A 26533-nucleotide genomic window follows, 5' to 3' on the forward strand; every position below is an offset into this window, starting at 1 on the left:
TAAACTGATTTTAAAGCACTCCATTAGCAAATCCAGTTTGAGAGGGTCTTCTTTACCGTAACTCCCCCCTCCCCCCAGGGATAAGCAACAACACAAAGCCAAGTCATTTCTTTGTCAATAATCGTTTCTCTCACAACACTGCTGAGTAAGGCCTAATTTCCTCTTTTTCAGCTCTGCAGTGGTGAGGTTGGAAAACCCAGAGCAGGGTAAGTACCAGGGGGTGTAAGACACTGCCTGACGTCTGTCGCTAAAACACCTCACATGAACTTGAACGCAGGGAGGGAGAATGTGCCTTTGGCCCCCATAGGCCACTGCACAGAGTTGGAGGGAGTTTTGTGCAACCTAGAGATGCCAGCAGAACCACACATCCGCTGCACATATATCCTGTCTAATAAGAAACAACTCTGAAGACATTCCCAAATTTATATTAAAAAGCGTGTTTTCTTTTTTACCAATCTCCAACCATTGTACAAAATTAAATCTTAAAATATGACACAGAGATCCTGTCCCTCTCCCTTATGCAAATGTTTCTGTATTAGTCACCCGGCCCGCACTTGGTGTGTCTGTCTTCCTCACTCAGATTGAGGAGGGTTGTGCAAGGGGCTGAGAGTTGAATTTTCAAGAGTGTAGGCGACAGAATATCATCAGGGAGGTGCCCAAGACTTGGCTGGACCTTCCCTACTTCTAACCCAACCCGAAGCCTGTGCTTCTGTTTCCTGGTGTGTGCCACTCCTTTCTCTCCCGCAGCCCAGCCTCCCTCCGCTTTTTCTGCTGCTTTCCAGCTCTTCCCTGGAGCCTTTGGTAAACAATGCTGACTGCTCCTGCTATAAACCCTGCTCTTTACTCTGGGGAACATGATGCAGAAACATTAGACATCCATGAGAATAAAGGGAATGGGCAGGGCCTTTTCCCTTCAAAGCAAATCACTTTGAACTGGTAAACAACACACTGAATGATACCAGAATACTCTGTTTCCCACCTCCCCTTCCCCCAGACTGGGAATTTGCACAGATGATGTCACCGGTCTCCTAATCTTTCCGTCGGAGAACACTTGGAGACCCCAAAGGAGCAAGTGCGGGTGCTGGGAGGGACAGCACCGGAGGTAGCAGGTGTCCAAGTTAATTAAATATTTCTTGATTCATTCATCTCATTACATAACCATCCCCCATGTCAACATCCGATTCGGAAGTGTCACTTTCATCAGAAGGAGAATCTTCAGGCCACGGATACTCCGCAGAGGGGCCGGGGAAGGGCAGCTGTGTCCCTTCTCCACTGGCCACCAGAAGAAGGTTCGATTCTGTCTCGTCGGGGTCCTCTAGCACAGCTGTCTCTTCTGGACCAGATGCTAACATTGGAGTGACTTCTGAGTCGTCGTTGTCCTCAAGGGCCCTCACGCACACAGAGTTCAAATCCACATTGAAGACAATTCTGTCCCCAGACCCCTCCGTGGGGCTGCTGTCCTCCTCGGAAAAGGGGTCCTGCAGCAGGTTCCCTCTCCCCTGGTAGCCCCTACTTGTGCATTCCGACTGCCAGGGGCTGGGCCCTGGTGCCGTCAGGGCCTCAGCATCAGCCTCGGGCTCGGGCAGGTCACGCTCCTCAGTAGCCGGGTCACTGCAGTCCTCCAAGGTGGCCGAGGACACAGAGGCGGGCCACAGCCTGCCCGTTAGTCCGTGCGTGGTGTAACCACCTGCGCTTATTCGGGGGGCTGCTTCATCATCGCTGTCACTTTCATCATCATAATTATAATTCCACACTTTCTTCTTTCTGTTGATGTGAATGAGCTCCACGGTAGCCACTTTTTCCAACGGAGGCAGCTCGGGAAATACCCAGACTGACAATTTATTAAAATTCTTTAAAAAAAAACAACAACAGAGGGGATCAATTCTGAGTGTTTGTTCTTTACTTTTTGACATCATAAAACTTAATGAGGTTAACTACACAGTGATGGGGAAGGCGGTAATGAGGACGATGACAAAAGCAACGACAACAATGGCTAATGGTTACATAGTGTTTACTATTTGCAGGGCACTGCTTTTAGTAATCTACACACGTTATCATTCATTTTACCCTCACAACCGCTCTATGAAGTAGGCTTACTACTCTTATCCCCACTTTATAGATGAGAAAATGAGGCAGAGAGGTTAAGAAACTTGCCCAAGTTTCACAAGTTTCAGGAATACTAAGTGGTGGAGGCTGGGTTTCAAACTAGGAGGTTGCCTGCAGCAGAGACTGGCCCACGCCTTCCTACTGCCATTTCCTCGCTGCTTCTTGCTTATCAGGGGAATCTATCCATTTAGTCTGGATAGATTTCAGCCCTGGATTGCTGACATTCTTAAGGGTATCAAGGAACTGTGAGTAAGGAGAGATTCTAGGGAGCCGATTCCACTGGGGTCAAAGCCCTCTGCACTGGAGGACCTTAAAGAGGCAGGTGACCCCTAAAGGGTCAGAGATGAGAAGAGCAGGGAGACTGCAGCTTGCTCTGAACCAGCACCTCCAGGACACAGAAGGTGAGGTGGGCTAAGGAGACTGGCTACAGTGGGGTCATGCTGAGGAGGGTGGTCACGAGATTCCTTTCACAGACCTGGAATCATCAATGACATCCTCCTCCTCTCTATTCTCTTGCTCAGGCTGCCCAATTTGACAAGCCTACTCTTCCCTGACTCTCTCCAGACCTAGCCTTGGGATGAATTGTTCCGTTGGGTTGCTCATCATTTTTCTTATTGATTTATGGGGGTTCTATATATAATCTATAATCTAGATGCCAATTATTTGTCGATTATCTATGCTATATGTAATTTCCCCCAGTCTCTGGTTTAACATTCTACTCTCTTTATGATAACGTTTGATGGAAAGAAGTTCTCAATTTTAATGTAAGAAGATGTATCACTTTTCTTTCTTCATGGTTTCTGCTGAATCTTCCTTGCCCCAAAGTGAAAATCTCCTTTACTGCCTTCTAAAACTTTTAACAGTTTTGCCTTTCACATTACAGTCTTTAATAAGCCTGAAATTGATGTTTGTGTATGGTGTGAGGTAGGGATCCAATTTCATTTCCCCCCATATAGGTAACATTTACTGACCTGTCAATCCTTTCCCCATTGCAATTCCTACTTGTCATTAGTCATGTTTCCACATAGGTGGGTCTGTCTCTGGGATCTCCATTTGACTAGATCTTTGATAATGCTTTTCAATAAGGTTAGATAATTTTCTCCACAATGGGCTTATGACATCTTCTGTTAGATATCTTCCTTGTTTTTAAAATATTTTTATTACCATTGTAATGGTATTATAAAAATGGTATGTTTTCATTTAAATCGCATTATTCCATTTAACTGTATGATTCCAAGTTCAAAACCAGGTAAAACTAATCTATGCTGTTAGTAATCAGGAAAGTGGTTATCCTGGAAATGGGCAGTGACTAATAGGTAGGAGAGACTACTGGGGAAGCTGGTCATGTTTTCTTTCTTGATCTGGGTGTGAGTTATGTGGGTACATTGAGTTTGTGAAAATTCACAGAGCTTTTTGCTATGGTTTGTGTACTTAATTTCTTGGATGTTGAAAAGCAACTTATATAAAAATATATTTGTTTTCTAAGTGATTGTTGCTAATGTATAAAAATGCAAGCATTTTTATATTGATTATTTTTGTGTGTAACACATTGCTAAACTTATCAGTCCTAATACTTCGTCTCTAGATTCTGAATTTCTTACTTAGCCAGTCATATCATCTATAAATTATCATTGTCTCTTCCCCCATTTTTCAGACTTTAAGCTCCATAAGGGCACATTTTTTGTTTGCTTTATTCACATCTAAATCCCCAGCACCTATAACATGTAGACACACAGTAAATACACAACACGTATTTGTTAAATGCAAAAGAGGAGAAGGAGGGGGAGGGGAGGAGGATGGAAGAGAGAGAAAAGACAATGTTTAAAATTTTTAATATCTGTTCTTGATTAAACATACATACACAAACATACTAGACCTAGGGTGTTCTGTTTTACTATTCCTAGAGTTTTTACTTAAACACAGAGTAACAATTTTTAATGGAGAAATACCAGGCGGACACAAGATAACAATACCTCCTGTCATTACTTGGGGTTAACAAAATAACAGGTATAAATATAATTGGCATATAATTTGGGTGCATTTTAAGGATGGGAAGAGCCCCAGGGAGACCTGGGAGGAGGGTTAGTAATGAGTTTAGGTAATTCAGGCAGATTACCTAGGAGGTGATGGGTGTGGTGCTAGGGGCCTTTAAATCTCAAGGCTGCATGAGAAATATGATTGGGAGTGGGATTTACCTAAGACCTCAAGGCCAAAGCAGTACTTGGCCAACGGAAGAGTTGGAGTAAAGGCTGAGAGTAAACTTGCAACTGAACACTAACATAAAAGATTCAAAATATACATTGTTAAAGATACAAAGATAAAAGTTACACTGATAGATAAAAACCAACCATTCTTGCAATACAGGGATCACAGTATGGATGAAATCCAACACAGAGCAATTTCCTTCTCATAAGCTACAACCAAATGCCACCTAGGTTCAAATACTAATTGTAAGTAAAACCTCCCAAAGCACCCCTCCCCCCAAACAATCCCTCCCCCAACCCAACCTGAATAAGAACAAGAGAAAGAAGCGTACATCATGCATAACAAAGAATGAAATAATGCCATTTGCAAAAACTTGAATGGACCTAGAGTTTATCATATTAGGTGAAGAAAGAGAGAAAGACAAATATCATATGCTATCACTTATTTGTGGAATCTAAAAAAAATGATTCAAATGCACTTATTTACAAAACAGAAATAGATTCATAGACATAGAAAACAAACTTATGTTTACCAAAAGGGAAAAGGGACAGGGGTGGGAAGAGATAAATTAGGAATTTGGGATTAACATAAACATACTACTATGTATAATGTAGGTAAACAACCAGGACCTACTGTATAGCACAGGGAACTATAGTCAATATCTTGTAATAACCTATAATGGAAAAGAATTTGAAAAAGAATATGTATATATTCTTCCTGTACACTTGAATCACTTTCTGTATACTTGAAACTAACACAACGTTGTAAATAAACTATACTTCAATTAAAAACATTTTAAAGAAACAAAAGAATTAGAAAATAAAAAGCCTACACTTTTATCACCTGTGGAGGGATATTTATTTGTGGCTGTTAAAAAAATTAGAAGAAGAGGGCTTCCTTGGTGGCGCAGTGGTTGAGAGTCCGCCTGCCGATGCAGGGGACACGGGTTCGTGCCCCAGTCCGGGAAGATCCCACATGCCGCGGAGCGGCTGGGCCCGTGAGCCATGGCCACTGAGCCTGTGCTCCGCAACGGGAGAGGCTGCAACAGTGAGAGGCCCGCATACCGCAAAAAAAAAAAAAAAGAAGAAGAAGAAGAAGGTGAATGAGTTCAAACGTAGAAAAATAAGATATTTCTGATAATTTTCTAATGTAGAAGGAAAGTGACACGATAGGGAAAATGAAAAATGATGGGCAAAGCGCTTGAGTCAAAGCACATGAGGAAGCTTTAGAAATATGTAAGATCAATACCCAGACTTGGCTGAGTGCTAAAGGCTCTGAGCAGGAAGAATATGCCTCGGGAAGCAGAGAGAAAATACGAAGACAGAATGGCTGGTTTCACTAACAATGAACACAAATGAGAGCAACTCTGGGGGACAGTTATACTGCGATAGATGAACAAAAGTAGAAAAAATGATTAATGCCAGCAGAGCTTTGGAGAAAGGTGTCCATCTCTATGTTGACACTAGCATTATAAATTAATCCTTTATATTTTTATATAAGATAAATTCACTTTGTGTATCTATTCCATGGAAGTAATCCAAACTAAAAAGACAACCTGTATAAAAATGTTCATTGCATTGTTCATAATGGCCAAAGACAGACATTGAAAGGAAAAGAAATCAATCCAAATGCCCTACAGTGGAGAAGTGATTAAGGGAAAAAGGAGACGTTAATAACAATGGAAAACTATGTTGATTATTGAAAATCATATGTGGACAAAGTATAAAAAGAAAGCAGAAAATTCAAAATAGAGGTTTATAGGGATGGAAAGGAATCCAGAGTAATAAAACACCTTGATGTTTTGAGACAATGGGGTTTTCTTCTGTGTAAATATTTAAGCATATAATGAAAATTCTTAAGTTAAAATGAAAAATAAAGACAGGAATTAAAAAAAAATACCTACCAAAACTTTGGGGAAATTATTTCTTACGCATATGTAACCGATCCGTTTCAGCATCATTACAGTGCTTATGACGACAGCAGCCACTAAAAACAGAGTAATTATTCCTCCTATTGTGGCAGATTCTGATGACTCTGTTGATGAAAATTAAATGGCTTTATTTCAAAATAAATCCAATGAACAACTGCGGTTGGGAATAAATGTACATTGATCTGGCGGTGGAGGGGTTTATCAAGGGGGCAAAAGTTGGAAAAACTATTGTTAAATACCAAAGAATGGAAAGTAATCCAAGTACACATTTTAAAAAATTGATAAAAATTCAGTTTCTAAAAGTAAAATTTCTTCCAGTAGATAATTATGCTCTGTAACTGCACTGTCCAATATGGCAGCCACTAGCCACATGTGACCATTCAAGTGTAAATTATCAAAATTAAAAAAAAAAGCTTTCTGAGTCATACTAGTCAGGTCTCCAATGCTCAACAGGCACAGTTAGCAGGCACGGCAGGCGGGGAGGAGTGGAAAAGGGGAGTTTTTCTGAAGACAACAACTGCGTCACCCTGAAGCTGGACTTTGGCCACGCCAGGAGCCTAGAACTTGCTTTGTCCTCTTAGGAGTTCTCCTTTAGTTTCCTGTCAACATTACTTTTGGAAAATCTCAATTTTCTGAATGAAAATACCTTTCTTCCATAAGTCCAACTGGACTGAGAAGAAATCAATAGTTACATAACTAAGGCTCTCTTAAATTTCCAGAAAGACTTTTCTTAATATTAATCCTAGAGCCACAGCCTCAGGCAAAACAAATACAGGAGAGGAAAAAGTAAAGATGGCTCACATATTTTTAAAGTCTTTCAAAAGGTTAAAGAATGAACAGAAAGAAACTCGGGGAAGGTCTGCTCCCTCAGATGGCAGAAGATTCACAAACCCCTTTCATTCCCATCAAGAATGAATGGGTCATCTTCAAAAAATCTACAAACAAGACATGCTGGAGAGGGTGTGGAGAAAAGGGAACCCTCATTTACTGTTGATGGGAATGTGAATTGGTAAGACCATTATGGAGAACACTATGGTGGTTCCTTACAAAACTAAAAACAGAGTTACCATATGATCCAGCAATCCCACTCCTGGGCATTTATCCAGAGAAAACCATGATTAGAAAAGACACATGCACCCAATGTCCATTGCAGCACTATTTACAATAGCCAGGACATGGAAGTAACCTAAATGTCCATCAACAGACGAATGGATAAAGAAGATGTGGTACATATATACAATGGGATATTACTCGACCAAAGAAAAAGAACAAAATAATGCCATTTGCAGCAACATGGATGGGTCTAGAGCTTGTCATACTGAGTGAAGTAAGTCAGGGAGAGGAAGACAAATACCATATGCCTTTATGTAGAATCTAAAAAAATGGTACAAATGAACTTATTTACGAAACAGAAACAGAGTCACAGATGTAAGAAAGAAACTCATGGTTACTGGAGGGAAAGGGGGGGAATAAACTGGGAGATTGGGATTGACATATACACACTACTGTATATAAAACAGATAACTAGTGAGGACCTACTGTATAGCACAGTGAACTCTACTCAATACTCTGTAATGACCTATATTGGAAATGAATCTAAAAAAGGGTGGATATGTGGATATGTATAACTGATTCACCTTGCTGTACACCCGAAACTAACACAACATTGTAAATCAACTATATTCCAATAAAAAAGAAGAATGAATGAAGGCATGTCATATCAATGGCAGTTCTACAATCAGATCTAGCCATAAAGGCACACCTTTATAATACAAAATTCTTACACGTATAGAGCTTTCATTCCTGAAGAGGATTCTGTGAACCAAAGTGATTTCTTTGGAGAAGCAATGATGTCATGGAATTCTGACCCATGGGTCCACCCCTCCTCCTGCCTCCACCCTCTACCTGAAATTGCCCCCCTCTCTGCACCCTTTCTGCTTAATTTTTCTCCGTAGTACTTACCATCACTTGACACACACTATATTTTATTTTTTAATCTTGTTTCTCTGTCTCCCAATATAAGATCTATAAGCTCAGGAATTTTTGTCTGTTTTGTTCACTGCTGTATCCCCAGTATCTAGAAAAGAATCTGGCACCTAGTAGACCCCTGATAAATATTTGCCAAATGGGGAATTCCTGGTGGTCCAGTGGTTGGAACTCCGCGCTTGTAATGCAGGGGGCATGGGTTCTATCTCTGGTCGGGGAACAGAGATCCCGCAAGCTGTGCATGCATGTGGCACGGCCAAAAAAATTTTTTTTTTGTCAAATGGATAAGCACAGCTTTCCCTCAGGACCTTACTGAAAAAACCCAACCAATTAGTTTAATGTTTGACAAAGGGGAGACATTCCTCCAGCTCTCTGGACTAAATTCCCCCATATCAATACTGCCTTAAGATACCAGTGTTCACCACTGAGTCCCAGTAAGTTAACTCTGATCCCAGGTCATCCTTCAAGAATTCCCCACCTGAGTTTGGCTAGTTGAGGGTGGCTCACACGGCCAGTTTGGATAGTGAGAGGGGCCACGTTATATGAACCTACTTGGTTCCTGAAGTTTCAGACGAGAATTGGGACATGAAATATTTGGATAGTGAGGCATACCTGTACGTTAACTGTCTCACGTAATGATAAAAATAATGGAGGTTGACAATATGCAAGATGATGTGTTCACACCAAGGAAACATGAAGTGATGGGACTGCATGCTGCTGCATGACCATTTCTTAGTGGGTGAAACAGAGAAAAGTCGGGGAGAAACTGAACCATCACAGAACAAGGATATCAACTTCCAAAGAAGCAGTGCCTTTAGTCAGGCTTGGATTCACCTAAGTGCAGACTGAGTTTCAGCAAACCACTGTCTGTCATGCCATATTACTGGGTTTTTTTATTGCTGTGATATTGTGATTTATAATAAGAAGTACATATTTAGTCTTTGTCCCCAGTTCTGAAACCCTTAGAATTTCCTAAGTGATTAGAGCAAAGAAAGTGAAAGGAGCATTTTTTGTTATTCATAACAAGCCCCTCTCAACCTCACTTGGTTTACATTAAGGAGATGATTTTTGGAAAGTCCCAGAGGATGGGCACTGGTTGCCAGGGGAACCGACCCTGTGATTTAGAGAGTTGGAACTTTCAGCCCCACCCCTTGACCTCTGGGGAGGGGAGAAGTGGGAGGTTGAAGTAATTGCCAATGGCCAAGGATTTAATCTGTCATGTCTACATAAGCCTCCTTCAAAACCCTAAATGATGGGGTTTGGAGAACTTCCAAACCTTGCCCTATGCATCTCTTCCTTCTGGCTCTTCCTGAGTTGCAACCTTTTATAATAAACAGGAATCTAGTAAGTAAACTGTTTTCCTGACTTATGTGAGCCATTCTAGCAAATTATCAAAGCCAAGGAGAGGATTGTGGGAATCTCCGATTTATAGCTTGTTGGTCAGAGTCCACGTGACAACGTGAACCTGCGACTGGCGTTTAAGTGGGGGAGGGGCAGTCTTGTGGGACTGAGCCCTTAACTTGTGGGATCTGACGCTTTCTCCAAGCAGATGGTGTTAGAATTGAGTTAAATTGTATGACGATGAGCTGATGTGGAAGAAGTGTTTGGTGTGGGAAAAAGCCCCCCACAGATTTGTAGTACAGAAGTATTCTGTTGAGCAGAGGAGAAATAATTTCTTCATTCAATTGGTTTCACAGTTCTGTTTGTTTATAAGATCACGGTATAGTAATAATAATAATAATAATAATAATAATAATAATAATACCTGGCCTTTGTCCCTGGTTCTTGGCACAGAATTTCAAAAACCCCTGGAATTTCCTCAGTGATAGAGTGCCTTTTAGGGACCATATCTGAGTTTATGTTAATGAGCTGAACTTCTGGAAATTCTGGTCCCACCCCTGACCTCTAGGGAGGGGAGAGGGGCTGGAGATTGAGTTAACCACAAATGGCTGATGATTTAATTAACCATGCCTACGTAATGAACCCAATAAAAACTCTGGACAGTGAGGCTTGGGGAAATTCTGGTTGGTGAACATATCAAAGTATAGAGAGGGTGGTGTATCCCGTCTCTGCAAGAACAGAAGCTCCTGCCCTTGCAGCCTTCCAGACTATGTACCTCTTCATCTGGCTGTGTATTTGTATTTTCTATAATAAAATGGTAAGAGTAAGCATAGTGTTTTCCTGAGTTCCATGAGTCATTCTAGCGAACTATTAAATCTGGGAAACTCTGAATCTGTCGCCAGGTTGGACAGAAGTGTGGGTAGCCTGGGGACCTAGGACTTGTATGGCAAGTTGTAGGACTTGTAGGACTTGCTGGCATCTGTAGCGAAGGCAGCCTTGTGGGACTGAGCCCCTTAACCTGTGGGGCATGCGCTAACTCCCTGTAGTATCAGAAATGAATCGAATCTCTGGACACTTGGCTGATGTTGAGAATTGGTGTTAGAACACAGATATGTTCATTTGTTTGGGGTTTACATTTTTGTAGGCATGAAGAATCTATATGCAGTTTTAGGTGTGCCCATAGGTAACTGACATTATATAAATTATTGAAGCTAAAGTCATGAAATAAAATTGGCCTGTGTATCATTCCTTTAAAATTAGCCTGTGTAACACTTGATTCTGAGGAATACTAGAGAACAAAATCACACGGCCTGGAGTTACAGCAAACACCAGGCACCCTGATGTGTCAGGCACTGGTTAGTGAAGCTCACTTCAGACACAAGCCATAGCACTTACAGTCACTTCCTTATAAATCTCGTCTTATTTTATGTTTACTCTGGTAGATCAGAGCATTAAAGAAACGCTCACTGGGCTTGGGAAATTCAGAAAGGCTTCTTTGCGGGGGAGATTTTCCTTTTTGGCAAAACTGTTGGAGACCTAGTGACTTCCCGAGAGAATAATCAGCAGTGGATGTTCCTAAGCCTGAAGGACTGTTCTCCCTGCAAATTCCTCCATTCGAAGGAAGGTTCGGGGAGCATGCTGTCTACTGTTCTGATGCTTTGGTCACAGAAGGGCTTTCAGCATTCAGCAGTGACTACCTCATTCACACTGGCAAGTTTCTCTTTCATCTATGAGCTACAGCCAACCTTCCTGAGAGCCAGGCCACATATATGAACCTGACCACATCCATCATTCTACCCTTTGATACCTCTGCAGGCAGTTGCTTCGGCAACCCAGCCTCCTCCAGCACTTGGCTTGAATAATGGCCGGGCTAAGGGCGCACAGAACTGAACTTGATCCTGACTCCCTGAAATAAAAGCATTTCCACTTCAGGAGGATTTCTGACGTTAAAAAGGAAGATACCTGATTGTCCCCATGGTACGGCAACATAAAAGTGACTTTACCATATGGTAGAGACTGACTGACAGAAAACATCTCGGTGATGTGCCTTGGTTGGAAGAAATGCCTGTGCTGCTCCACGACTTTCAGATTCTTTTCTTGAAACAGGTTTTCCCTCAGAGTAAAAGCAAAACAGGAATTTTCAAAAACTGTCGTACCTGATTCCCATCCAGGTTGGAAGAGGGTACATTTTAAGGGAGATCTATTTATTTTTCTCGGATGTTTAGGCTCGAAATAAACAGATACACAGTAGTTTGTTTTTGGAATTAACTTGTTGATGATATAAATGAAATTTTCAGTGACGTTTCCATTTATTTGGGGTTTATGCTATAAAAATAAACAAAAACATCAGTAAGACTTTAAGTGAGAATTTCATTTAGACGCAAGCCTTAAGAGAGTCTTTAGAGATTTGTCTTCAAATCTTAAACAGGGATAGAAATATCATAGGCTTGGCAAGAAAAAGTATTTTATCAGTTACTTGGGGCAAGCAATTTATCACAAAACTACATGTACGTGTATACACACACATACATGCACACGCACACACACAGGCACACATACATTTTTAAACCATGAAATCTAGTCTAGCAACTTCCTTTTACAAATGAGGAGGAAAAAGTCCCAATGAGGAATAAAGGTCTCCATGATGTCATGTTTGCAGTAAGATAATCTTGCAAAAATAAGAAAATAAGATTATCCTATTTCATTAATGATACGTGTCTATACTTCAGAAACTGCTTTTATACATATTAACTCATTTGATTATCAAAAGAGTCTGCAGGGCTTCCCTGGTGGCGCAGTGGTTGAGAGTCCGCCTGCCGATGCAGGGGACGCGGGTTTGTGTCCCGGTCTGGGAGGATGCCGCGTGCCGCGGAGCGGCTGGGCCCGTGAGCCATGGCCGCTGAGCCTGCGCGTCTGGGGCCTGTGCTCCGCAACGGGAGAGGCCACAGCGGTGAGAGGCCCGCGTACCGCAAAAAAAAAAAAAAAAAAGAGTCTGCAAAGCAGGCATTACTCCCATTCTCCAGGTGAGGAAACTGCAGCTCAGAGTGGTTAAGTAACCTCCTCAAGGCCACACAGCTTATCTGTGGCAGAACTGAGGCTGATGTCTAGTTTCCCTGTCTTCTCCTTAAAAACACTTTGCCTCTTCTTCCCCAGCTACTTCTGTTCCATTTTGGAATTAAAGAGATGATCTGAAGGTTCTTTCCTGAAGAATAACTTTTGTATAATGTTTTATAGTTTTCAAAGTACATCCTTACCAGTAGTTTTATAAATGAGGATTTCCACCAGCTCAAATACAGCCTTCTATAATAATATTTTTCTGCAAGTTTATATTTGAAAGGAGGAGGAATTATTTTTGAACACCCTGCCCCCGTAGCAAACTAAAAGCTCATGCCTGGAAAACAAGCAATGAGGAAGAAAAAGGACAGAAACCACAAGTGTCATGGTGAGAGGGCTGTCCTCGAAGGGAAACTGCAAACCGACAGTGGAGAGTCAGAACCTCTGGGTTGCATACCTGGCATAGTCGTTGCGGCCATCGTGTGATTTTAAGTCGGCAACGTTTGCTGCCTGTTTCACCGGAAGCTCCCTCCCACTGTGACGCGTAGGCGTAGTCCCTGCTCCTCTCGTGCTCATGAGATTCCGTCCACTCTCATCTCCTCCCCCAGACATTGCTCCCTGCCATGCACGCCCCGGAACATGCCTTCTTCACACGAACATGCTGTCATTTCTTCCATCTTAAAGAGTCCCTCCCTCGACCTCACTTTTTCCTCCAGGTACCACAGCATCTCTCTCCTTCCCTTTATAGAGAAACTACGGAGACCTCTTTCCTAAAGTCAGACCACACGGAAACCTAGACCCTTCAGTTTTAATTGTTCAAATCATTACAGATTTTTTTTTTTTTGGCAATGTATTCATTGCCAACTCAGTACTGTTTTGACCACTTACCTTCTTAACGGTCCCCCCTGATTGTTCTTCAATTAATGCTAAGTAAAACTGTAATTCTTCCTCATCTGGTATCTTGGGAGCGACAGACTGAAATTTCACATTGACACTGATGTGGTCTGTAAAACCAACAATCTCAAACTCTGGTGGGTCCAAAGGCAGTGCTTAGAAAACAAAACAAACCCCAAGGTCAGTCAATAAACAGCATAACCGTAATGATACCACTGTCATGATACAACCATACCTCTTTACAACTGTCTTTTAATTCCCCGTGGCCCTCGTTGAGCTGTGGGTTATATATTCTTTTTATTGGTGAAAAACTGAGAACAATAAAAGTGAAGTGATTTGTTCACTATTACCACAAGAAATGGAACACAGATTTGGGGATGAAAGGCAGTATTTCCCCAATGTTCAGGTTGTATTCTCAACACAAGAGTGAAAATGACTTCTTCTCATATAATAATAACACATAAACATTGCAGAAATATCAGAAAATACAGATAGGATTGTCTCTGAATGTGGTTAATCCTCTTTTGTCCATGCTGTACGTGTGTAAACATATCTACACATATAAAAACTGAACGAGTGTACACACACACACACACACACACACACACACACACATCTAAACTAAAATTAAGTCCTTCTTACACTGTTTTGCATGGTATATGTTTTCACTTAATTTATTTCATAAACATATTAATGTATGTTTATCTACATCATTACCTGGCAAACTAGGGCCCGTGGGTTAGATTCTGCACAGCCTGCAAGTTTGGAATGGCTGTTATTTTTGAAAGGGTTGTGAACAAATGAAGGATATGTGACAGAGACCATACATGGCCCACAAAGCCCAAAGTGTTTCTTCTCTGGCCCTTTATAGAAAGTCACTGACCCTGCTTCTTCATCATAGTTTTTCACAGCTAATTCTATTCCACTAAGCGGCTGTCCCATGATTTAACTAATTCACTCTTTTGAACATTTAGATTGGCTCTAAGTTTTCTGAATAGAATCTATACATCAGTGAGTATAGATTATAGCTCTAATTCTTAGAGCTCAATCTTTGCATTTGGCTGTAATCATTTCTTTAGGACAAATTATTAGAGGAATTCTGGATTAGAGCAGACACATGTTAAGCTTTTCCATACGTACTGCCAAACACCTTCAGAAAGGCTGTCAAAGCACGCTCCCTGCATTTCCTCGAAATCTGGGTATTTACACACTTTTAATATTTACCATTTTGAGTCTTGAAAAATGAGATCTCATTACTCTTTTAATACACATTCTTTAATGGTCTGAGTACCATGTTCTATAAGTTGGGCTATTTCTTTTCTCTGTGGACACATACACAAACAGGCAAGTCCACAATTCCAGAGAATCTCATAAGTATCTAAGTTTGCCACAGCAGGATTCAGTTGTCATCTGAATACGTGCTTTGCTAAGCACATATATGAGAGTATACACCTACACAGCCTTTAACAGGACCCTGAAGTCGAATCTTTCTCTTGGAAACAGGCTGCAGATCAGAACACTGAAGAAGTGATGGAGTCTGGCTGAGAGCCACTGCCAGCTGCTCTGTAGCTGTTAACACAAGTGCCCATGGGAGCTGACTCCAGTTGTAGGGAAAGAAAGAGAGGGCAGACCCGCTCTTGGGATCCAGTCTTCTCTGAGTCTGGGCCCCGCGTGCGCACACACCTGGGCGTTCACACGTGCAAGAGCTACTGGGCTCTGATCTGGGGCAGGGGCTGAAGTATTAGGAAAACATTGGCCCAAGGAGTTGTGACAGCTCTTACAGGCCATCCGAACTCCGTTCCCCACTTCCTGTCGGGCTGTGAAACAATGCAAAAGGTAGCAGCTTCTATACACCAGAAATGAACACAACATTGTAAATCAACTCTACTTCAATAAAAAATAAATTCAAAAGAAAAACAGCAGCTACTACTGCCTGAATGCCTGCCTCGTACAGGCATGGATGCAAAGGACAGGTTAGCATTCCACTTTTTGGAGAAGAAAACGGAGGCTCAGAGAAGAAAAGTCACCACTCCACGGTTACAGAGTTGGAAGTAGCAGGGCCAGGAGGTGAACCTTAGCCCTGCATCTAAAACACCTCTGTAGAACTTCCAACTTCATGGCAAAGCACATAACGATGATCTTGGTGATGATGATGAAGATAATAAACAAGATTGACTCACTGTCCATTGCCAGGAAGAAAGAGCCCATACAACTGACCAGCTCTGCGTTCCCTCTGAATCCAACCACTTTGGGGATGTACATCTCTGTCATGTTTACCCACACATCTGTTAGGTCACAGAATGATCTTGTGATATTTGTACAGTCCCCAACGATCTTCATATCTTCCTGTTTACTTTGAAAGGCAAAGAAATGGTAAAAGAAAACTTTAGCATTTATGGGACAAGAAACCATTAACTGCAAGCCCCACTTCCACATTCTCGTCTAGCTCTGCTCAAATGTCCCTGTGTTGTCATCTGCCCTCACAACCTTATTTCAAATGGCACACCTTACCCTGTGCCCTCCACCCCTCTCTCTTGATCCCTCTTTCCTGTCTCTACTTTTCTTCATACCATTTGCCACCGCCTGCCCCATTATATCTTTGTTTACTGATATCTCTGCCTACTTTCAGAATGTCTGCTCCAAGAGAGCAGGGATTTTGGTTCATGGTTTGACCCCTGGCATGTAGTAGGTGCTCAGTAAATATTCGCTGTATGAAAGAACGAGCAAATGTTGGGCGTTCATGGCAGAGGCCCCAGATCTCCTGGCCCCTACAGACAATCATGGATGCCCCTCGCTGAGAACCCCTGTCTCTCTGGCTGAGGACCACATGGTCCAGTCCTAAGTCAGCCTGTGCTATATGGGGACAACACAGACATCTGCTCTCTTAAGCTTCAGAAAGGTAGGTGGGTGACACATGTGACTGCCTAACGCAGGGAGAAACTTAACGACTTTAGCAGGTACCAAAGAGAAACCCACAAGAGGCCCTCCAGTGGGTCAGTCAGCAGCAGCAAAGAGCTATAAGCCAAATAAACAGCCAACAAAAGGACACCCCGAAGGGCTACTGGATCAAAGTAATGGCTTAGGAGGGTGATTGTTAGACGTGGGAAGAAGAGAGCCAAAGAGGGCTCCATCCATTAGGTCATGAGTCCCTCAGCAACCCCTAAGTAGGAAGATTAGCACAGAGAGGCTGCACTCTGCGTGGGTTAGTGACCAAGCCAGACTTTGGACCTGGGCCTGTCTTAGTCTGGACCACGCAGCTTTCTGACGTGCCACATGCCTCCCTGAGTAAAAGAAAGTAAACACAACCCATCAATATGGTCACCAGATCTTTGGACTTCTGTCCTCAGAAAATGCGGCACTTTTCAACACCCAGACTTACTGAGTTAGAGAAATAATTGTGACAAACAGACACAATAATTATTTTGCTTCTGAGGCTTTGACATGTAGAAATCAGCTTTGGTTCTAAATGCAAGCTTTGTCAAAAATAACTTTGGGTTGTTCAAGTATTCAGTGTAATTAAAAATGGATGGGTCTTTTGTCTTTAGACTTTTAAAGCTCTGATTAAAAAACCGAAATTGAGAAGGGGCGAAAGAGGGGGAGAGAGAGAAAAGCTCTATCACAAGTAAGATCACCTCTTCCCCACTCCCCACATTATAGAAAGATAATATATTTAGCAAGAGAAAAATGAAATGTCAAACCAACCTCATGATGGTGTACCACAATGTATAGTGAGTTGGTACAATTGAATGGTTTTTTAATTCCCATGATAAGACTGACTGCAAATTTCGTAATGTCATCTTTAAAGTGCAAGATTCATCTGAAAAATCTAAAGGGAACAAGAGGAGAAAAAAAAAAAAGAAACAGAGATTGAAATTTGGAGCCCAGCGTTGTACCTCGGCCACTGTTCAAACTGTCCCTTGGGATCTGGAGCCCGACGCTTCTAGCAGAGAAGCCCTCCCAAGAGCCCTGGGATCTTGGAAACACAGAAGGAACTGGTTTGGCTGGACACGAGAATCTATTAATACGATTAATAGATAAGCAACACGTTGTCAGGGTGGACAAGCTTAGGAAACAGGAACTCAGCGCTTGTAAACAGAATTTGGGCTCATCCAATTATCACTGACTCTCAGCGGCTGTTTGGATCAAAACAACCTATGTCATCCTGGGCCACCCCATCCTCTCAAGTCAACCCTCAACCCCTGCTCCAGTCCCCCTAAGTAGCTTGGCCCATGGCAAGCTTGGCCTCCTCTGAATTCCCCATCACAGAGAGGAGAGGGAGAATGTGTGTCCAGATTGAATCTTCCATTTCATCCCCAAGCCTATGCTGAAGTATTGATAGGTGCTATGAACACACCCATTTTACAGACTGTGAAATTGAGAAGTCGAGTTATGTAATGTTAGGTAGCTGGGAAGTGGCAGCAGCAAAGGAGACTTCACAGCTACACTTGTCAAACCCTGCCTTATACGGTTAAAGTTTCCTGTGGTTAGGACCTGGGCCTTGGCTTTTTGGTTTCTAAATCTTCATCCCCCAGGACTCATCACAAGGCTGGATACATATTTAATGCATAGTGGTGTTCTGTGGACAGGTTTATATGTAGGTAAGAAATTTAGTTTAAAAAAATGTGTTTTCCCTTATCTGGTACCAGGTACCAGGTAACAGGTGGAAGAATGCAAATTAATGGGAAATTATTTCTGGATGATTTTTTGTTTGGTACAGTCTGTGTCTCCTCATTCTTCCATTAGTGAGAATATTAAGAGGTGAATATTCTTTTAAGGGGTTTAAAGATTAACTCTAGTGTTAATTTCTTATAATAGTTTTATGAGACAAATGTGAAAAACAGTACTGGCTAAATTCTCCTTTAACAGGGAAAGTTTTTTTTTTTTTTTTGTGGTACGCGGGCCTCTCACTGCCGTGGCCTCTCCCGCTGCGGAGCACAGGCTCTGGACGCCCAGGCTCAGCGGCCATGGCTCCGCCGCATGTGGGATCTTCCCAGACCGGGGCACGAACCCGTGTCCCCTGCATCGGCAGGCGGACTCTCAACCACTGCACCACCAGGGAAGCCCAGGGGGAAAGTATTTGAGGAAAAAGATTCAAACAAAATGGCAACAGATCTGGGATCAGGAATCATATTTCCCACACTTTTGACTTCTAAATGGTCACTCCAACACTCTGACCCTTACACAAAATTTTGTCAAGCCAAGAAAAATCTCTTACCAGGCAAAACATACGAAATACCAAACATGAGGCTGATGTGCACTGGGAAGAAGAAAAACATGTTAGACAAGCAACAACACTTTCACCAGGTTCAATTTACGATTGCTACTCTGAGTCTGGGATTCTTCCTCACAGATGTATTTATATTGGATTGAGACTTTTCTTGCGCTAAAGAAAAAAAGCTCAAGTAAACGGTTCTTTTTTTGCGGTACGCGGGCCTCTCACTGTTGTGGCCTCTCCCGTTGCGGAGCACAGGCTCCGGACGCGCAGGCTCAGCGGCCATGGCTCTCGGGCCCAGCCGCTCCGCGGCACGTGGGATCTTCCCGGACCGGGGCACGAACCCGTGTCCCCTACATCGGCAGGCGGACTCTCAACCACTGCGCTCCCAGGGAAGCCCAAGTAAACGGTTCTTAGAGAGCTGACTTTGGTATCAGCAGCTCGTTGTCTAAGGATGTTTCGTCCTGACCGGATCCAAAATAAGATGTCTGGGAGCTGATCCTAGTCATGAGGGTTGGCTGGTTGAGGGACTGTCCTGAGAAGCAGTCATCTGTCTGGAACAATTCTCAGAATATGAATAAGCATGTTGCTAATTAAAGGATTTCCAAGGTAAAGATATTTACCAGGGTTGGTGGAAGAAGAAAGGTCTTGGTGATGGGAAGCGGGGATTCTCATGTGTTTCCTGGATGTCACCACAACTTGGCGAGTCGGGGGGCGGGTTAGGGGCATTTTTAGTAGGTGGGGGAACAAGGCTGTCATATACTCTCCAATGCATGGCACTTGTCTGGGGAGAAGTGACCAACTCATGGCTACCTTACTGATAAACTATGGAACAGATGACACAGTGATACTGAAATAGAATCAAAAGAATGGTAAAGAAAAGGCACACATGAATAGGGCTATGGAGAAAGAAATCAATAATAAATGAAGTGTGGAAACAAAAGTTCAGGGATGACTTTTTGGTTTTGTGTTGAGGAGGGAGATAAGGCGTCTGGCCTCTTTCCAAAGTAGGAATATAGTGATAAACTCCACCCTGGATTAGAATGAGGGTATTAAGGGAAATTACTCTTCAAATTACAGTGAGGCTAACCCTGTTCATTATTGAGCCTTAAGTTAATTATTATTTGTTTGTTTTCCTAAAACAACAGTAGGGCAGAAACCCATTGTGAATCAAACCATTAACGGTTGTTTCCTATCTACATTCCAATTGGCTCTTTTTTATTTTTAACATCTTTATTGGGGTATAATTGCTTTACAATGGTGTGTTAGTTTCTGCTTTATAACAAAGTGAATCAGTTATACATACACATATGTTCCCATATCTCTTCCCTCTTGCGTCTCCCTCCCTCCCACCCTCCCTATCCCACCCCTCCAGGCGGTCACAAAGCACCGAGCTGATATCCCTGTGCTATGCGGCTGCGCAGCTGATACTGGATCCTCAAGGCAGGGAAATCAATTGGCTACTCCCTAACAGGGTCCCTGGCAATGGAGCTATGAGAAAAGTAACACTTACCCATGGGATACAAATTAAGTGGTCCAACCGCTGAGACATTCTGGCTCAAAACCATCTTTGTTATTTTATATGTCCTTTCTTTACTTTCACATCTGAAAAGCAATCAATATTAGGTGATCAAAATTCTGAAGTGTCTCATTAAACTGCAAAGATAACGGACAAAGACAAGACAATGAAAGATCAGCAGGAGATTCCTGATTCCAGGCCCTTCTGGGAGCTGGACCATTTACCCCATTACACGAGCAGCTTTACCTCAGCTTCTGGCACCAATTCCCTACCTAGGCAGGTAGAAATTTTAAATTTAACTTTTGAACAGATAACATAGTCATTTGGTTCCAAAATTTTAAACATACAAAAAAGTAAATAGTGAAAAGTCTTGCTTCCTTCAGAAAACTATTTTTATTTGTTTTTTTGGTGAGTTCTTCAGAATATCTTCATGCATAAGCAAAAACAAACATGTACTCTTATCCCCCCCCAGCCCTTTTTTTTTTTTACACAGAGATAGCATATACATTCCCTGTCCAATTCCTGCTTTTTCTACTTAAAAATATATTGGGGAGATCTTTCTACATCAGCACCAAAGAGAATTTCCTTGTGTTTTTAAATAGTTGCATAGTCTGCTCTATGGACATACCATGATTTATATAATCAGTCCCCACGACGAACATCTGAGTGGCTGCCAACTGTTTCTGCAATGGATAATCTTGGAAATGCCTTATTCTGCACATGTCAAGTCTAAGTGTGAGAAAGATTCCAGAAGTAGGATTGCTAGGCCAGAGGGTGTATCAGTCAGGGTCCCAGCAGGAAACAGCACATTCAAGTTAGGATAATTTGAGGAAGATTTTAATCAAGGGACTATTTACTATTGTGTGAGCCAGATGCAGGCCAACCACAAGGAGGAGTGTAGTATCTGAAACTAACAACAGCAGGGGTTCTTACCATCCTGGGCTTGAGGCGCAGGGGGAAGATATCAACACTGGAATTTGGAAGGAGAGAATCCTGTGTGAGGAGCTAGGATGTAAGCCGACCCTAGGTGACTGTGCAGCGAGGGGGCTGAGGGATAAACGTTCCTCACTGTCTTCTCTTACCTGGGGCTCCCCATTGGCTGAACCCAATCAGAAGTCACAGGACAAGGCTGCGGGCAGCTGTACCCATACAAGACAGGATCCCAGGGCACAGGAAAGGGTGGGCAAGGTGGAGGCTGGGTTTGCAGGGGCAGACAGAAGAGACCTGGCACAAGGGGCCGTTTGTAATTTTTCCTGCTTTTCTTCGGCCGCACGGCGTGTGGCTTGTGGGATCTTAGTTCCCCGACCAGGAATCGAACCCGTGCCCTCTGCAATGAAAGCGCAGAGTCCTAACCAGTGGACCACCAGGGAAGTCCCTGCATTTGTAATTTTGATCGAAACAGTCACACTCTCGCCACTTGTGGCTGTAACAATGTACACAACTGCCTGCGACGTGCGAGAATTTCTGCTTCCCCACAAAGGAAGTGCTTGTGGGGATGGGTAGTGATTATGATCGTGATAACCATCAAGCTCTTGGATTTCTAAAAATTAAATTCATAAATGCAAAGTTGTCTTCGGACTAATATTCATTTTGTATTTCTCTTATTCTGGGTAAGATTGAGCATGTTTTCATAGATGGAAGAGCTATTTCCTTTCTTGTTATCTGTCTGTATCTTTGTCCATTTTTCTATTGAGCTGTTGCTTTTGTTTCTTATTGGTTCGAAGGAGCTTTTAAAGTATGAGGGAAACTGGCCCTTTGTGATATGAATCACGTCTTTTTTAATTTTTCTCTGCCGTTGTCACTTTTCTCTGTCACTTGTCCTTTGATTTGCCCGTGCTATCTGTGTTTTTTTAATTATTTTTTTTATTTTTTATTTTTATCTGTGTTTTTTAAACCATGCAGAAACTTCTGGGTTCTATGCTTTCAGATTTAAAGGTATTTTCTTTCTTAGCACCTGCATTTTGAGTTACAGCTAGAAAGTCTTCCTCCCTCCAAGGTGAGAAAGGAATTCTTCAAACATTTTAAGGAACCCCCAATCGGTCTCATTCCTTCTCTCCCTCGGAGCTTTCGTCTCCCTCCATCCAAACAACTGGGTGTTCTTCAGTCCCCCAAAACACGGAGGCAGTATCAAGCCCCGAGTCAAAATGAAAATGGGAGCATGCCTTGAAGTAGCAAACTCAAGAAGCAAACCAGACTCAGGAAGGTAGCAAGGAGGAAGAGGGGGTCCCCCCAGGCACACAGCCAGCTCAAGAAGCACTCTCTCATGCACAGGGATACTCGGGGCCAGTGCCACTCCCCACAGGTGCACACATGCACTTGCACCTGAAGGATGCTGGGAACCCTCTCCTGTTGCCACCCAGCACACCAGCCTGGGATGGGCTTGGGAAAATCAAACCCTGAGTCTCCCCTTTCCAAGGATCTGCCATCCCAATCCACGGCGTGCTGGTGACGCTGAAGTGTCTTTAAACCTCTGCTCCTGGCCACGCTGACCTAGAAACTTCACCCGCGATGGACCAGCTAGCCACGCCCTGGGTGAGGCGGGCCGGGGGCAGCTTCCAGTCTGCCTAGCCTACCCTCCCTGTACACATGCCAGGTGGGCATCAGTGCAACATGGGAGTCTCCCACTGGATGCAACCCAGCTGCTGCCCCCATGAAGAGTGTCAACAGTCAAGGGGTGTAGAGAGAGAGGCCAGGCAGGATCCCCATCCTGCAGAGAAGGGGCGAGTAAGACCCAAGTGTGAACTGAGACTCCAAGCCTGCCGTGTGTTCCATTGTCCCACCAGATTTCACTAACAAAACACAAGTTCAAAGATAAAATGATTAAGAATTTCAAGACAACCACAGGAGAGCAATCAACCAAGTGTGGGACTCTTCTACATGCAGGGCCCCTGGGGACTGAAGCCGGCCCCGGCTACAGTGATGAGAGTAACGAGAGCTTCAGGAAGCCTGATCTGGTTGGAGTCTGGGAGAGTTTTAAGGAGCTTCATGAACAAATCCAGGCAGGATGCCAAGATGGGAAATTAGATTTTCCAAGCAAGCAAGCATCTAGTACCAGAAGCCTAACTGGAAGTGGAGTATGAGTCACCAGGAACAAAGAGAGGGAAGAGGCGTCCCCTGGCCCAGTGCAGGACAGCAGGACTTCTAATTGTGTAGTAGTGTGTGTGTACTTCTCAGCTGCTGAAGACAGGGAAGGTTTTGCAGATGCAGAACAAAGGCAAAGATGTGATACCATCAGAACAAAACAGAGGAACCAGAGGCCACAAGACAGATGACCAGATAACAAGGGAGTCACACGCAAAGTGGCATTCTACAACCCTGGTGCGCCCATCACCTAGGGAACGTCCACAACCGTGCAGGCCCTCTGCTGAGGAGTAATGATGGGAGATGACATCACATCTCACAAAGATATCTCTGTGGATGTTCTGAATGGATACAATGTTATGGGATAAGTTGAGGTGCCTGGATAGCTCATGGGTGGTAGGTGGCAATTTTGACTTGGAATCTTTTGGATTTCTCTAGAAAACCCTGGTGAGACCTGATAGCGTGATAGTCAGGAGGACTTTTTAATGTGTTTCTAGCTTGAATTCAAGTCTGCTGTTTCGTGTGCTATGAAATGCCAGTTGTAATTCGGTGATTCTTCACTTGGATTAAATGCTCACGTTCGCACTTAGATCTGGCTTTTGCACAATATAAAGGAGAATCGTAAGATTCATGCTAGTAATTACATTTATGGTTTTTTACTTAGAATGATCTTCAATAGAAAAAAAAAAGGGCAAGTTGAGAGACACCATTGAAGAAAAGAAAAAGCTTTATATTTTAGTACCTTTGGTGGTACTTTTTCCTACTTTTTAATCCAATGGGGCCCTGCATTTTAATTTTGCTCTGGGCCTTGCAAATTCTGCCACCAGCCCAGCCTGTAGTTCACTGCTGCCTGACAAGAAACCAAAGGCTTAGGTTGAATTCAAGGCTGCCACCAGCCTTTCCAGTGTTCCCACTACTGTCCCACACAAGTGCGGAGCTCTGGGCAACACATCACATCCTGCTCTGACACTCCCATCACCACCCACCCTGCCCCCTCCCCGACTCCCCACCCAGCAATCCTTGCCATTGCTACCCAAAGAAAAAACTATCCATTTTTAAGGCCCAGCTCAAAGAGATGCAACCTGGGCAAAGTGATTCTTCTCTGAATTTCAACTCCTCCTAAACAGACAGACAGACAGACAGACAACCCTCACGGAACTTGCTGCCCCCTATTCTCCTGGTAGAGAGCAGAATGCTGTCTTTTCTCCTACCCAGCACAGCCTGACACCTTGCGCATCTTTGCTAATCAACGAATGAATGGATTCAGAAAGACTCTACAAATAAAACTACATACTTTTTCTCCTGGATATTAAAAAAATAGATACAAAAAAAAGCACAAAGAAGAAAGTAACAATCATCTTTATTTTTACCACCAAGCACCAACCATTGTTTACATCTTGGCATATTTGTTTCTAGTTTATGTCTTGTTTTGGTAAAAATACTTCTACACGCTCATTAAAAAAATTAAAAATAATGTATAAAAGTAAAATCCCAGCATCCTGATATTTCCGTCATTAACATTAGGTGAACAGAATCCCAGAGATCTTTCTGTGCATAGACACACACAACACACACACTCACACAGATGTTTCTGTCTAAATTTAATTTTACTTGGAAAAAAAACTGAAGCAAAGGCTGAAGAAATTGTTGACATTTAAATGATTTCCATAAGAAAGAACAGCTCCCTAAAATATCCCTCTAAAGTTAAAGAAAATTACAAGACATCAGGAAGTTGGAATATGATCTGTTCACAGCATTCTAACTGTTCGACCCTGTTTACCGATCCATGCTTTCAAACAAGAGAACTAGGACTTCCTTGGTGGTGCAGTGGTTGGGAATCAAGTCATTTCCTGCGACAAACTGGTCAAACCTTATCACAGATGCGCATATTACTAGGAAACATTTTCTTTAGAGCAAATTTTGCTATGGCCTCGCTTCCACCCCTTTTGTCTCCAAGCCAGAACGGTAGGGTGGAGGATACTTTGAAACCTGTCCAAGATGCGGGACAAGCGACGGAAGGCCTGTTGGTCTCAGCTGCCGGGGTCAGTTAGTGTGACACCTGGGGGAGGGGGGGACTCCAGCCCTCTCGCTGGCTGCACCTGCCTCTGCACCTCCCACCTCGTTCTGCTCAGTTTCTAAGACTTTTTGCCAAACAAAAGCAAGGAAATCAAACAAACATTAAAAGAGAGACAGACAGACAGACGGGACATCTAGAGTTTCTCAAAGCCATCGCTAGCCACACAAGTGGGTTGATGGATCCAATTAACTGGGTTTAACTGGTTTCTTTGGTCAGGGTTGAAACGCGAGCGTCGACTCGCACCCGGTTCCTCATTCCTTCCCGACCCTGGAGGGGGACCCACTCCTGTCCCCGCGACGCTGTCCCATCGCCCCGTCCTCCCTCCAGCTTCCAAGCGATGGGTCTGAAAGGACATAGGACACTCCAGCTCCGGTGGCCCCTCCGTGACCCTCTTTCGCCCGGGAACAAGGGATGGCTAAAGTCAGTTTGCTCTCTTGGAGGGCGGGCGGAAAACCCCGGACCGGAGACCCGAGCCGGTAACTCAGTTTTGCAAGGCGCTGTGGATCGAGAGGCGTTTTACTTTTGAACTTGACAGTGGCTCTCATCTCGCAGCGGCCCGCACCCTCGGTGTGGCAGGTGGTGGAGCCGCAGGGCTGGGCGCGTGAAGACGGCTCCCAGGAGGGGCGATGAGCGCGGGACGGCCGGCCAGGGCCGAGGGCAGCGCGGCCGCGGGGGCCCGTCAGTGGACCCACTCCAACGACCCGCCGGGTCGCGGGGGGCGTGGGCAGGCGGCGGCCCCCGGGAGAAGGGCGGCGGCAACCCCCCCCCACCCCGGCCCGGAGCGTCCGCGGGAGCCCGTGGAGTCCGGGTCGCGGGAGAGACAGGAATCTGGAGAGGGATTCCGGGAAGTGGCTGGGGGGAGGCGGCGTTCGCCCGGTCCCCGTCCCCTGTCCCCGCCACCCCAGTAGCCCCACATTACCTCGGCTGTTTGGCCTCGCCGTTGTCCTCGGGGTGCCAGCCTCGGGCGCACCCTCCGCAGCCGGGTTCCGCCGCCACCCCTCCGCACCCCTGGTCGGCGCTCGCGACCAGGACGCGCGCGGCTGGCGGCCCCTTCGGCAGTGACGGCTGTCGTAGGGCAAAGGCGAGAGAAGTGGCGGGGTGGTGGCCCTCAACCTCCGCTCCGAGGAT

The 26533-nt window shown here is 43.9% G+C and overlaps 1 protein-coding gene across 1 annotated transcript; it reads right to left on the reverse strand.

The window, feature by feature from the left end:
- Positions 1 to 371: 371 nt before the first annotated feature.
- On the reverse strand, positions 372 to 26533 carry IFNAR2 (interferon alpha and beta receptor subunit 2). The gene is made up of 9 exons (XM_060010382.1): positions 26325 to 26533; positions 20242 to 20333; positions 18732 to 18773; positions 17219 to 17342; positions 15697 to 15869; positions 13511 to 13671; positions 11725 to 11893; positions 6215 to 6345; positions 372 to 1850 (listed from the first exon to the last, which is right to left on the reverse strand). The coding sequence occupies exons 2-9, from the start codon at positions 20294 to 20296 to the stop codon at positions 1143 to 1145; spliced, it is 1563 nt and encodes a 520-aa protein (XP_059866365.1). The 5' UTR covers positions 20297 to 20333; positions 26325 to 26533; the 3' UTR covers positions 372 to 1142.

Source organism: Delphinus delphis, chromosome 4, assembly GCF_949987515.2.
Source record: "Delphinus delphis chromosome 4, mDelDel1.2, whole genome shotgun sequence".
NCBI lineage: Eukaryota > Metazoa > Chordata > Mammalia > Artiodactyla > Delphinidae > Delphinus > Delphinus delphis.